Source organism: Vanellus vanellus, assembly GCF_965231255.1.
Source record: "Vanellus vanellus genome assembly, chromosome: 3".
Taxonomy (NCBI): domain Eukaryota; kingdom Metazoa; phylum Chordata; class Aves; order Charadriiformes; family Charadriidae; genus Vanellus; species Vanellus vanellus.
In genome coordinates, this window is record NC_138907.1 from 67,467,744 (window position 1) to 67,481,447 (window position 13,704).

At 34.5% G+C, this 13,704-nt stretch overlaps 1 protein-coding gene across 1 annotated transcript in view; it reads left to right on the plus strand.

The window, feature by feature from the left end:
- EPB41L2 (erythrocyte membrane protein band 4.1 like 2) overlaps positions 1-13,704 on the plus strand; it is a 125,764-nt gene that overhangs the window by 75,190 nt on the left and 36,870 nt on the right. The window contains exons 6-10 of the mRNA XM_082480852.1: positions 6,368-6,443; positions 7,981-8,199; positions 8,659-8,746; positions 10,331-10,483; positions 11,681-11,778. Coding sequence (XP_082336978.1) covers positions 6,368-6,443; positions 7,981-8,199; positions 8,659-8,746; positions 10,331-10,483; positions 11,681-11,778 — 634 coding nt within the window. The remainder of the gene's footprint in view (positions 1-6,367; positions 6,444-7,980; positions 8,200-8,658; positions 8,747-10,330; positions 10,484-11,680; positions 11,779-13,704) is intronic.

The window sequence follows — 13,704 nt, forward strand, 5'->3', positions numbered from 1 at the left end:
CAAGTAAGTGTCATGAATCTGAAGTGTAGGAACAGACCTGAAAAGTTTTTTGGATGCACTATGCAACATTGTTTTAATACTGCATAATATGTAGTACAAAAAATATTTTAAGGGGGTGTGATTTTTCATACAGCATAAGGATCAACATTTTATATTGGAGATCAAGTCTAGTTTCTTGAATTAGGCATCATGACTGGATTTTTTTCTCTGGTCTGTAGCACTTCAGAGTCAATAGGCGTAGCGTATAAGGCAAACCACCAAGTAAGAACACTGTTTTAAGGATTTTAAAATGTAACTTGGTTACACCAATTTGCAAGTAATCAGCATCCTTTGAGTTGTGTTCCTCAGTGCCTTAAAGAGTACAGATACTGGAATGTAACTGCAGAAACAAATTTTATCCCCCAAATATATGAGTATCAAGTAATGAGGCTTTTATTTCCATCAGGGTTAATTCTAAATACATCTGTCTTTGAGTCAAGAATGGAAATCTTATGTACAAAAATACTAAATTATAAGAAATTTAAGGTACCTGTAAAACCTACTAGTCCATTTGAACGTTTGACATGAAGAAGTTAATTTATTTTTCTTTTGTACAGCACAAACTGAAGTACTAGCTTGCTAGGTAAGCGTATCTAGACAAATACATTGATCTGAACACACAAAGGTGACAAATTTGAAAGTGGAGTTCAGCAAGTCAATTTGCAACTTAATATTTATAATAATTTCTGTCTCTCTTACACGTGAGCAAACCAATACTGTGCACATTGGGCATGTATATACCACCTGTGACTGGGGAAGATAAAGTGAGAATCCTCTAGTCTACCCCAAGTCATGTCCTGCATCAAACTGTCTCTTGTTAAGTCAGGGTCCTTAAGCCTTCTATGTGATCTCTCATTTGTTCAGTTTGGCCTTTGGCTGGGCAGTTATGTTGGATCTCAGAAATTACTGATGTTACTTCCACTAATTAACTCGATCCACAAATTACTGGCTCTGTTTTTAGGGCTATGAAGGTGGCAAAAAGCTTGTTTGCTTTCAGCCAGCCTGGTCTCTTCAGGAAAATTAATTCTTGAACTGTTTTAACTTATGTAATTGGATATTCACTGGCATGTGTTAAAACCTCTAGTTAATTCAATCAAGGAGAGGTGGGGTAATTACATTCTGTCACTATCTTCCTGAAAATTGCTACACCTGAGGTGGATTCGGGCTTTTGCAAAATTGAGAATTTCAGCTGGGATATACTGATGGTACAAGCAGTAGCAACTGATCTTAGAATAGTCAAATCCCAGACTTCACAGAGAGTGTGGTGGTTCACCTGTTTAATTTGAGAATTTATCTGTGTGAGACGTTGTACATGGAGATTGTATAGACCACATGATGTTCCACTCAGTTTTGTCTGTGGGTATTTTCATTGCTCTCTGTGTTACAAGGTTGAATGAGTAAACTACATAAACCTGGTTTCATCGTAGGTAATTGCAGCTGAAGACCAATCTTTTGTCCGCAATTTAAATGTTCATAGTTACATCATGGGTAAATATTAGAGATGTGAATGTATAAACCATCAGTTTAGGGAAGCCTAATTATTTGCTCTTGTTGTTTGTGTAATTGATGTATATGAAACTGAGTTATAGACCTTCTCACAAATTTTGAAACTATTTTGGGGATATATCCTGGTTTTGGTGTGGATATAATTTATACTCTTCCAAGTAGAAATTTCATTTCCATGCTGTGTGAAATAGTTGCGTACATTCAAGGTAATGTTATGTCAATTAAACCTATTTCTAGTCTGCAGCATGATTAATATTTTTATTGCAAAAATAAAATTCTGTGATACAATATAGAAACTTCCATATCTCATATCCTGTCTTTTATTTTACAAGAAATGGGGAGGATATGGATGTTCTGAGTACAGAACAGACTGGTGTAGAGGTTGTTTTTTGTGCGTTCTCACCTGATAAAGTATACATTTAACTGTTTTTGCTATTGAAGTTAGTGTAAAATTATCTTATTGTCTTTTGTCCAGAGAATGCTTATTTAGCCAGGAAGATTCTAGAAACTCATCAGTGTACCTAGAACATGATTAATCTGATGTAATCTAGGTTAACTCTATCTACCTAAGGTAATTGCACCTGTTTTCAGAAGGAACAGGCACTTTCAGGTGGTGAGCAAGTGCATTCTGAAATGGGTGCCTGTGAGGGGAACCAAACAAGCCTTCTCAAATGCCTGTTTTTTTCCATTGGTTATAAAGGGAGTGAGTGGTGTCTTATATAGATAACTAAATTTCAGCAGTCAAAGATTGAACAAAACTATGCCCACTGGCATCAAAAAAGATAACAGTTATGGTGATAGAAAAGTTATTTTCTTTTCAAAAAGGAGTGATTAACTAAAGGATGGAAGACATAAAACTTAATTTGCTTGTCACTTGATTCAGTTTAATTATTGAGGAGGTTGAGGGGAATCCTCTGTAATTCTACCGAAGTGGATTAGAACAGATGAAATAGTACAGGAGGTAAGGCAGCTGGTGGCAAATCTTGGGCTACAAGTTTAAACCTTGCTCCTTATTGTTGAAGACTGTTCTCAACATCCTTTTGTTTATGAGCATCCAGTCATTCAGACTGGGGATCATAAAAAGAGCCAAATGGAATACTGGCCTTGTCTTTGAGACGTATATAGCCAACAACTAAGGTAGTTCTGGGAACGTTGTGGAGTTCAAACGGATTTTTGACACTGGTTCTATGGTATATTCTGCAATGCAGCCTAAAGCATCTTAAGTGCTCAGGAAAGAGGATGATATGGGAGGATAATGATATGGTTAAATAGGTATGCTTTCAAATTACACAGTAGACCAACTAGTGATAAATTCATAAATACAAGTCTGTGAGAATAATATAGCGTGAGTTTAGAATTTTGCAACACAGTGTACTCAAATATTTAAGAAATTTCAAGTTTGCATTTAAAGTGCTAAGGGAAGTTAGAATTAATTAAGGAAGAGGCTTGCTTTTAAAGGTATGCTCTGGCGGTCTGATTTTAATACTAAAAAACCACAGTTGAGCTCAGGCATCAAAATATGGTGGTTACTTTATGCAGGGTCACTTTATTTTATATCAATCTCTTCTATGTAAATAAATACATATCTGTAAAAGATGTAGTTAATTTCAATCTAAGCTAATTACACTAGAGTCTATCTTACAGTTGGTAAAGAGAAATAAGCACCTGTGCCAGAGATGAGTTGTCCTACAGAAGAGCTCTTGTGTGTCTACTAATTATAAAGAATGATTTTGCAGATTGGAGATGTCTGAGTTTGTGAACTGAATCTTGTTAGTACAACTAGGGCTGGCTGGACTCCGTTGCTTTTATGTATTTTTGAAAACGTGGACTGGATATAGATCTTATTTCTTTAATTTTCTTGAAGGGTACTTAAGCAAAATAGAAGTAGTATTTTTTTTTAATTTTATGGGGCTTTTTTACATCTGTGACCACTGTATCTGTCCTCGTCACACAGTACCTAAAAAATGTTAGCTGAGACCCAGAGGTATCATCAGTAAAAGCCAGATAAAGCCTTTACTGGAAAAAAACCCCTCACTGATTTCCCAGTTTCAATGGGATGAATCATGTTAATTGTATGCTGCAAGCGGGTTGGTTATATTGCATTCTTTTTCTCTAAGAATGTGCCTAAAGTTACCACAGAAGCATTTTTGAAGTAACAGGCTGGCTAGAAAAATTTTTGACATTTCTATAGCCCATATTATTAAACATCAAAACAGAGAGCCTTATCAGGGACAGAATGCTAAATATCATTTTAAATATCAGATTTATTTTTTTTTTGTCTTGGACACCAATTCAAAGTGCCAGTAATAGTGTGCACTATTGTGTGAAGACAATTATGTTTGTATGCTCTCATTATGTGGCTGTAAACAGTATGCTGTAGTGAGAAGTATAAATGTAGACTGCGCACATTGTAATGTACTTGCTAGTCTATATTGAGGGGATAAATATGCTTTCAGTAATCAGGCAAAATATAAGGTCACCAACTGTCCCGAAAATATTTAGTAGAAAGTCAACTATAACAGATTAGCTATGAGAATTAGCATGGGTAGACATTGAAATTTTTCACATAGTCTATAGATTTTGAGGATTTATGCTTTTTTTGGCTTTCTACAAAGAATATAGCTTTACTTATTTATTTATTTTCTTCAAATGGTGTCTAGGTCTCCTGGCTACAGTGCTTTCTGAAAGCAAACTGTAGAAATGTAGACAAGAAATAGAAATAGCTTGAGTAGGAATTCATCTGTGACTAGTTTAACTGCAATTTTAGACCAGGAAACACTGCTTCATTCAGGAAAACTTGAAGACTGGTTTAGTACCTGTGTGGAAGGACACATCCTTCATCCATCTCTCCCCATCCTATAGCCCTGTTAACATGACAACTCTCCCTAAACACTTTTTGCTTAGGCATTTTGGCCCAATTGCTTCTCTTCATTAGTTTGGCTTACTCAGTATCAGCAGCTTTTCATTAAATGATGGTAATTTCCTGGGAGATAAATTATGAAAGTGGTCTGATCTATTCCAGCTTTAATTCTGTTGGTTCATGCTATATGTATTAATTAGTGTTAGACGTTTTTAAAGGTATTTTTATCTTAATTCTGTCTTGCACTGGATTGCAATGAGGCATATTCTACCCAATTCAGTACTATGTGTACAGCTGATAAATTAGACTTTCTCATTTAAAAGCATTTTAAATTCTCATTTAAAGCATTTCCTGCTTTATTTTGTAAGCAAACTTACTAGTGTTAAGATACCCTAAAACCCTGAGCTTTCAAAAGGAACTGGTGACTTAGGAGCCAGGTGGAGAATGAGGTTCACATTTAAGCAGAAATTGAAGTGCTCCAATGAATAGTCACGTCTGAAAAACTGAAATAATTTTTGAAATGTTGAGATACGTTAGAAATTTTGACATAAAGCACCTCTTCACCTTTAACAGCTGTGAAATTTTAAAATAGGTTTTTTTTAAAGAAGATAATGTTGTACAAAAATGTCAGCACTCTTCATTGTTGGAAATGGCATGTTAGTCTTTTTTTGTTGTTGTTATTGTTAAAATATACATTTTTCAAAGCATGATTTATCTGTGTTTTTGAAATCATTTACTGTCTAAAATTCATCACTATCAAGCTTTATAAAATTACTACCTTTTTTTACCAAAGGTTATTTTTGCTAAGTCTTTCACTGCAATATTATTTCTATTAGAAAAGGGGCAAGAGGAAGACAAAAATGGCTACTTAATTCTTTTGATAATGTTTTTATTTATTTTCTTATTTTTCTTCATCATTTTTAGCAGATCTACATTGTAATGTTACTTTCATTGTGTTTGGCAAGATATGATAAAGCTCAACTGCATTTGCTTTCAAGCAGCATGCAAAGCCAAACTATTAAATTCTTTTCCTAAGCTTCTATTTTGGTATTTTCTATTACATACGTATGTCTGCATTGTACTTAATAAAATCTGTTTGAATTAGGTAAGTTCTACAATTTGTCAAGATATTAGTACTTTCCAATGAACATATTCCTCTTGCACATAGTGTCACAGTACTGGTAGGATTCTGAGAATTTGTTTTAATTATTGATGAGTGACTTCAGCTTTCAAATCTTAAAAATTTATTGAAAACTAGAGCTATGACGAAAGGCAACAATTTATGCTTTGTCAAATTACTAATCTAGTTTTAAGCATGCTTTTGCTTAAAAAGTGCATGTAGTGTTAGCAATTCTAACACATAGAATTTAAACCTAAAATATCATTGCTATTATGGTTGCTAAAGCTATTGTTTCAGAAAAAGTATTTTAAAGAAGAAATGGCTAATATTTTTTGTCTTCCGTGCATTCTGTATGAATATGAATAATTTGTGTATTATCTTTGTATGCAGCGCAGACCTCATTTTTATGTTCATAGTTATTGTACAGTCTCTCAAACTAACAATCAGTTTAAACAGGGGGAGACTGTTAGCCCTGGAGGAGTTGGAAATAAACAAAAATTCAATACAAGTGTCTTTGAGCACAGAGTATCCTAAAAGTGTTAATATATTATGGTAGTTTTCAAATGAAAAACTTATTCTGATATTCACATAACTTACTGTAAAACATCTTTGAAAATAATTTTTAACGTGCAAATCTGTCACTGTTTGTGCATATGAGTTACTACCTGATAATGAAAATAATCTATGATTCTTGCTAATATTCTGTAAAAAGACGGAAAAAACTTTCTTCAAGATTTCAGTGATCGAATGTTTATATGACTGCCTAACATTTTTCAGCAAGGTTCTTTCTTTGCTTTATTCAACTTCTTTGAGATTAACAATCAGACTTTTCCCATGTTTAGGTTTACCTTGGACATTCACTTTTAATGTGAAGTTTTATCCTCCTGATCCTTCACAGTTGACTGAGGATATCACTAGGTATGCATAGTTCCTAATTTTAAATTTAAAAATTACTGTTAGTCTAATTTGAAGGCCATATAACATTTCTTCTTCAGTTTCGGGATGCCATAACCTGTTTCACTATTACTGTAGAACACAACAGATGTTCTTAATATCAACCGCTTTTTGGAACGGGGTTGAAAAGGCAAAGTGAAAACTTCAGGAAGAAACCTGAGAAAGAAGAATTTAATGATAAGTGGGCATATGATTTGGGTGGGAGGTAAGATGTGAGTGATCATATCTGAAAGAATCCACTGGTTTATTGTTTGGCTGCTGCTTTATTATATAGCAAATGAGGGTGTTGGGGGTATTGTTATTAAGAGCGAAGCTCGTGGTATCCAAGGTAATTTAGCAATAATCTAAGCTAGGTTGGTGAAAACTTAGTTTTGTACATATGCATTACATAAAACCATAAAACATATTAAAACCTGAAAATAATTCTCTTCCTAAGTTTTTAGATAGAAAGTACTTAGAATGCAGTGGATACTGGGCACGTAAAAAGTAACATTGCAAGGCTAACATAACCAGTGAGTAGAGTGCAGGGAATTGATGCTCATTTTCTCAGTAGTGATGGAAAAGCTAAACACATAGTTTTGGTTTGGAGTTAGCTGACTATGCTGAGCCAGGTTATATGTTACTGCATATCACATCGTATCAGTCTTCTGCATCAACTAAGACGGCTACACAAGTGTGTATTTCATATATTACTACAAATAGTCTAAGACAGTGTATTTTTAAGAAGCTTTGTTTTCTTTGAAAATTTTCAGCAAGTTAGTTGACTTCAATTGTGTGTTCAGCTGATAAAAGTATTTTTATGGTTATAGCTTAAAGCTATGTTGCTTAAAATTTAAGCTTCACCTGTAAAACATTTTTTAAAATTACATTATTTACATTAAAAATCTGTGCTAGGGATGTCTACTGATTGTTAACTTGTTAAATTTTGTAGAAGACTCTGTGCAGTACCTGAAATATTAAATTTTAATACAGAGATATTTTAAGGAAGGCAATTATGGATTTAGTACTAAACCGAATCTCTTTTTTGTGCGTTACATGACTTGATTATCTCATGAACTGCAAGGGATATGAAAGTCAGAAATTTAAGCCAAAGCGAAGTTTCAAAGGAAATGCATGGGGTTTTATTTGTAAACCTTAGATACGGGCAGGCTGGAATATGAAATGAAGGAGTTCCCACGTCAGCTTTTGTTACAAACTAGATACAGTTTTTCATTCATTTATATTGGAAATCGGAATTTTTCCTGCTTTTCAGGTTATTTCTGAAAGTGATATTGACTCTTAAAAATGGAAGCAAAATTTACTGTGTGGCAATAATATGGCTCAAATAATTTAAGGTGTAAAAATTATTAATACATTGACTTATTTTAATATATGCATATATGATCACATACATCTCAATAAATTCTGCTATATCTCTCATAAACTTGCCTTTGGCAACACTTACTCTGTTCTTATTTTTTGTTTGTTTGGGGTTTTTTCCCCCCTTTCCTTTGTCTTGCAGATATTTCTTGTGCCTACAGCTTCGTCAGGATATTGCTTCTGGTCGACTGCCATGTTCTTTTGTGACTCACGCCCTGCTTGGTTCATATACCCTGCAGGCTGAGCTTGGTGATCATGACCCAGAGGAACACCGTGGTGACTATATTAGTGAATTCCAATTTGCACCCAATCAAACTCAAGAAATGGAAGAGAAAGTAGCTGAGCTACACAAAACACACAGGTGTGTCAGATACAGTGGGATTAAATGAAATCCCCATGTCACCTTTAGGTCAATTCTCTTAAGAATATGTGTAAAACTGCTAAGCTGAAGTTATTGTTACTTTGGAAACCTTTTGCTATGTAATCATAACCTCTTACTTTCATGTAGTTAAAAAATTTCAGTTTGAAAATAGTAGCTTCACTAAGATCTCAGAAGAGAACTTTTGAAGAAAGTATTTTTATCCGAGCATATGAATTAGTTTAAGCAACATACAGCTAGAATATTTTGGAAGAGTAAAGCTGGAAATCTCTATTAAAGGAATATAATATGCTCTGAAAGAACACTTTCCCTTTAGGGTAAAAATGCTATTGATACTTGACAAACTGAGGTTTTTCTATGTGTCTGAATTCCAGGATTCCACTCAATTTTGATTCTTAGTTCTTTTGTCAATAAACTCAAAAGCTTATTCAATGGTTTTAGGGGCTTGACTCCAGCACAGGCGGATTCCCAGTTCCTAGAAAATGCTAAGAGGCTCTCCATGTATGGAGTGGATTTACATCATGCCAAGGTATTGGGGATTGGTTTGGTTTGGTTTGGTTTTAGGATAGACATGCTTAGTATTAAAGAACATAGTATATATAGATTATTTTTTAAATTTCGTACCCCCAGTTCTTAGGCATAAGCCTTTTATCTCTTGGTCACGAAAATTACTCAGTTTACAGCTCTAACATCCCTAGAATTTACTTTGAATCTAAATTTATTTAATGCATAGATGTATGTGCAGCTTAGAAATAAAATATTACTCAGAAGAGTGGCTAAATACATTTTGAATGTCAGATTTTTGAGGCCAAGGAGATGTGGGGCCATAAAGTAAAGCCTAAAAGAACACGTAATTGTTTTTGTAATACCATGAGAGTTAAAAACAGAGGCGTGTTTTTTGGTGCTTTTTCCACTCTGGTGGAAAGGTCAAATCAAAATTGCCTAGTGAGATTTTTTTTTTTTTTTTTTTTTACTTAAAAACCCAACAAGCCAACTAACCAGCCCCCTCCCACTGCCTCACACAAATCCAGAGTTAAAGTTAATGCATTGTAAGCATGTCAGTCCTATATTTAAAAAGAAAACCAAGACTTCTAAGTACTGGAGAAACATTGTTTAATTCTGTTTCATGTGGAAACAATGTGCACTTTTTTTTTTTTTGCAATTTTCCATAGACTTTTTTTACCTGTGTCCTGTTGGAAGCACTTTAAAGAAATATACTTCAATTTTTATACATGTACATTAACTATGTCTGTGACATTTTTTCAATTTTTAATACAAGTGTAGCATGACAGTTGACTTGGTCTGTAATGTTTTAAGGAACTTAGATTTTTAGAGTTTTATTGCAGCTTTCTTTTGCCACAGTGAAGTAACTGTGAGCATTAGAACTGCTGTTTGCCAGGATCTGCTTGCAGCTGTTAGTTATGCCGGTGAAGCAACTTTCTTATGACAGTGTTAGCATTTGATGTGGTTGACTTGTTGGGGAGGACATGAGATTCCGCTGTACAGTTTATCGAAGCCCTATCAGTAAGTGATTAGTTCTGTAGCCTGTAAAACTTGCATCAAATGCTGTCAGTGGAACAGAATGCTCAGAAACCCAGCCCACCAGCACTTTGAAATCATTATGTTGACATTTTCAGGCAGCTATCCATTACTTCCTATATCTTTACTGAAATAGTAGGTGGCTGTAAAAAGTCGCCATGATCACCAGTTTGTTCAGATTACCACTGACTGTTTTAATTTGGAAAGGTCTGTTTTTCTTCTTTTAATATTTGTTGAAATTATTGGTAGCACACCCACCATACCTTTCCTTGCTTGTAAGTTGTTGACTTAGTCCCTGTTGCCAGAATCACCGAATATTGAAGAATTTCCCAGAACTGTGTCTCATACAATGGCATACAAGTGCCAACACTGTTACTTAGAGTCCAAAGCCTTTCCTATAAGATTATTATACTTGGCATTTTCTGCTTTAAGAATCTCATTGTCAGGGACTTTCATTTTGAATATGAAACAAGTCCAAGTTGCATTATTGCTTCAAGGTATGCCAGCAATAATTACTTGTTTGGAATGTTATTAAACTGATTTTTATGAAATGATTTTGTCTCACATGTGTTAGGATTCTGAAGGTGTGGATATCATGCTGGGTGTATGTGCTAATGGACTGCTCATTTACAAAGATAGACTCCGGATCAACCGCTTTGCTTGGCCAAAAATTCTGAAGATTTCCTATAAGCGAAGTAATTTCTACATCAAAGTCAGGCCAGCAGAAGTAAGTAATACCTTTCTATCTTGTTTCTTTTGTGAGATCATTTCTATCCAGCAACAGGATAACACCCTCATTTTTTTCCCAGATGTTCCCACAGGCTTATGTTGGATTTGAGCAGAACTTAAGAGGGTTTTATTTTCCTCTTCAAGTTCTGCTGGTTGTATTAAACATTTGTCTTGATGAATAAATGCAAACCAAGAAGAAAATCTATTTTCTTTTGTTAATAGATGCCATCCTGTAACATTTTTTACAAGGAAAGCTAGTTAACACTGGCCATGTTCTTACTGTCTATACAGACTTGCAGTCCTGGGGGAGAGCCAGACTCTCTTCCTCTTTGGGTATAATTGTTCACTAAATGTCAATGCATCTAGTTGTATGGGTGTAACCAAAGGCTTGAGTTGTCCTGTAGGACATTGTAACTCTTTCTGTTAGCTGCTGTGGAAATAGTGAATTCAGCTTTCTTTTCAGATACCATTATAAGTTTGTGGGAGTTCCTGAAGGAGCGGGGGGTTTACAATGTGATCACATTGTAACTGGGAATTTTGCAAAAAAAAACAAAATGTCAAACACTATAATGTTTTTTCAATTTATACTATAAAATGTTTAAGGTAGCTTTTACTGTGTGAATAAAAAAAAAAAAAACAACAAGAAAACAAAAGGGCAGTCTAAATACCAACAGTACAATACGAACATTGTAGTTTTTTAAGTTTTGGAACACGCATATATTGTTCTTGACTCACTGATAGTGCATAGATGTAATAGTTTTGCTAAGAAACTATTATATAGTGAAACAGATCAGGTAAGCTTAACTCTGCAATGTGGATTTCAGACTTTTAGTAAATCTAAGGAAAGTGTGCAGCACAACCTGCAGTACAATTACTTCATGGAGTTTAAAAATAAATACATTGTGCATCTAATCAGAAAATTAGCAAAGAACACTAAAGTATTATTGGATTTCTCAAAAGAGTCATTATTACAGTTAGGAAGTGATAATGTGATTATTACCCATCATAACTAGCCTGCCAAGTATAATTTTATTAAAAGGATGGAAATTCTGATATTTATTTTTGTTTTAAATCCTACAAAGCCTTATGAAAGGAGAATTACATCTTGTTACAGTAATGGAACTATCTGAACTCTGTCTACTAGTTAATACCCAGCTTAAGGAAATGGGTTAATTTATTTGTGGATTCTTTCCAGCTGGAACAGTTTGAGAGCACTATTGGGTTCAAACTGCCAAATCATCGGGCTGCTAAAAGGTTGTGGAAGGTTTGTGTGGAGCACCATACTTTCTTCAGGTAAATTGTAATTCTCTGCTTCCCTTGCTTTGCCAGGTATGCTTATATCTTTCTTTGAAAGGATATGAGGAAAGTTGAGAAGGTTTCCCCCCTCTTTGTCCCTAATTTCTCAGTTCAGTAACACCTCTTGGACAGAAGACACTCTACTGATCATTGACCCCAAATTACCTATTCTGAAGGTCTCGAGTACAATTAAATGTTTTGTTTAAACTTTCAGAGTGCTTAAAGTATGGAACTAAACTAGTGATCACATGTAGGTCTGGCTGAGAGATCAACTCTTCAGAGTGACCATCTAGAAAGCCATTGTACTCCTTCATAAGAGGCTCTCAAGGCTTGACAGTAATCTTCATTCACTTTTCAGAATATTCTGCTGAGTGTAAATGCTTACAGATGAATTTTTGCTTATCTATAAACTGGGCTGAGTTTACAGTCATACTTCAAAGAATGGAGAATCACTTTTAAAAGAGACTACTATTTGTTCATGTAATCATAACTTTCTTTGCATTTTTCCCAAAGTAACTGATAAACATAACATTCAGAATTGAAACTGGGGTCTATTCATAAATGAGCACTTCAGCAATAGGCCACGGACTTGTGCCTCTTTCTACTTCCTCCATTGAAAAGGAATTTGAAAATTCTTCATTTGATTTTTATAATAGCACAATCTCCATGAGGGAGTGCATGAGCACCATGCAGTCTATGAGTCACAGATTTAAGTTGAATCTATTATGCATTGAATAGGCATTGAATCTGAGTTTCTTGCTTCAAATGCGCAGAGTAACTAGGGTATGTAAAGGGTAAGCTTTCTCCTTCACCAGCCTGTTCTTGTCTGTTTTAAAAAAGCAATTGTGTTTTAAGGTAGATGCAGTCCCGTCTCTGCATGCTAGTCTAAGCTGAATGTACTTGCTAGACTACGACTTTCAAAGAACTTGGGGAACATGACACCTAAGCAGTACATTACTTGTACTCTCTCCCTGCATGGTTTTCAGTATTGAGATTTTCATTGAATGGAGAATATTCTTGAATGCTATATTAGAATTTGTGTGGAGATTGGCAGTCAGTCTCAAAATACTTAATTTAGAAGCACTTCTTTTTTAGATCTGGATCAATGATTTTTTTTAATGTTTGATATAATTCACTGGTTAGGTTTATTAAGATACACAGTCCACCATTCTATTCTTAAATATTTGAAGTTTGCTTTGGCTGGTGATGTCCATTACCACAAATATCATGCAGTTCTGTCTGCAATGAGAAGTTTATCAATACTCTTCAAATAACTTATGCAGCGGTTTGCTTTGCTGGGAAACTGTATTTCCTAATTTTATAGTAATAAAATGGACCTGAATAGGGAAAAAACAAATCTTATGGCAGTCAAAAATCCTAAACTGAGAACTACCATTTGCAGATACAAGTTTCCAGGAGCATTAATACATATTAGATAAACTTACCACAGAAATTCTGACATAATGAAAATAATTGGATTTTGTTCCAATAAGAAGTGGCTTTTCCTGATCAGGAATGACATTGTAATGAGAATTATGTAACAAATACTTGAACCATTCTGTAAAATCCATATACTCCACTGATGTCGTCAGACAGAAAATCCTCAGAACCTCTCATCCTGATTTAAAAACAGTAAAATAAATCCAGCTCTATTTTTCTCCAAAGATAAAAAGCAGAAAGCAATTGCTACAGTCCAGGAAACTGTAGCTGTTTCAGAGCACATGTAAAGCTTGTGTACAATACCACAGAAAACTGTATTCAATCTAGACATACATCTTTAGCTTCCAGATCTCTTAGCATCCCCTATATAACATTGTGAGATTCCTTGTGTGGTCTTTTGCAATGTTTCATTTTTTCTCAAATAACTGCATTAAGATCCATCTTCTTATAACATATGGGAAATTCAGCCAGAGTATGAAGTTA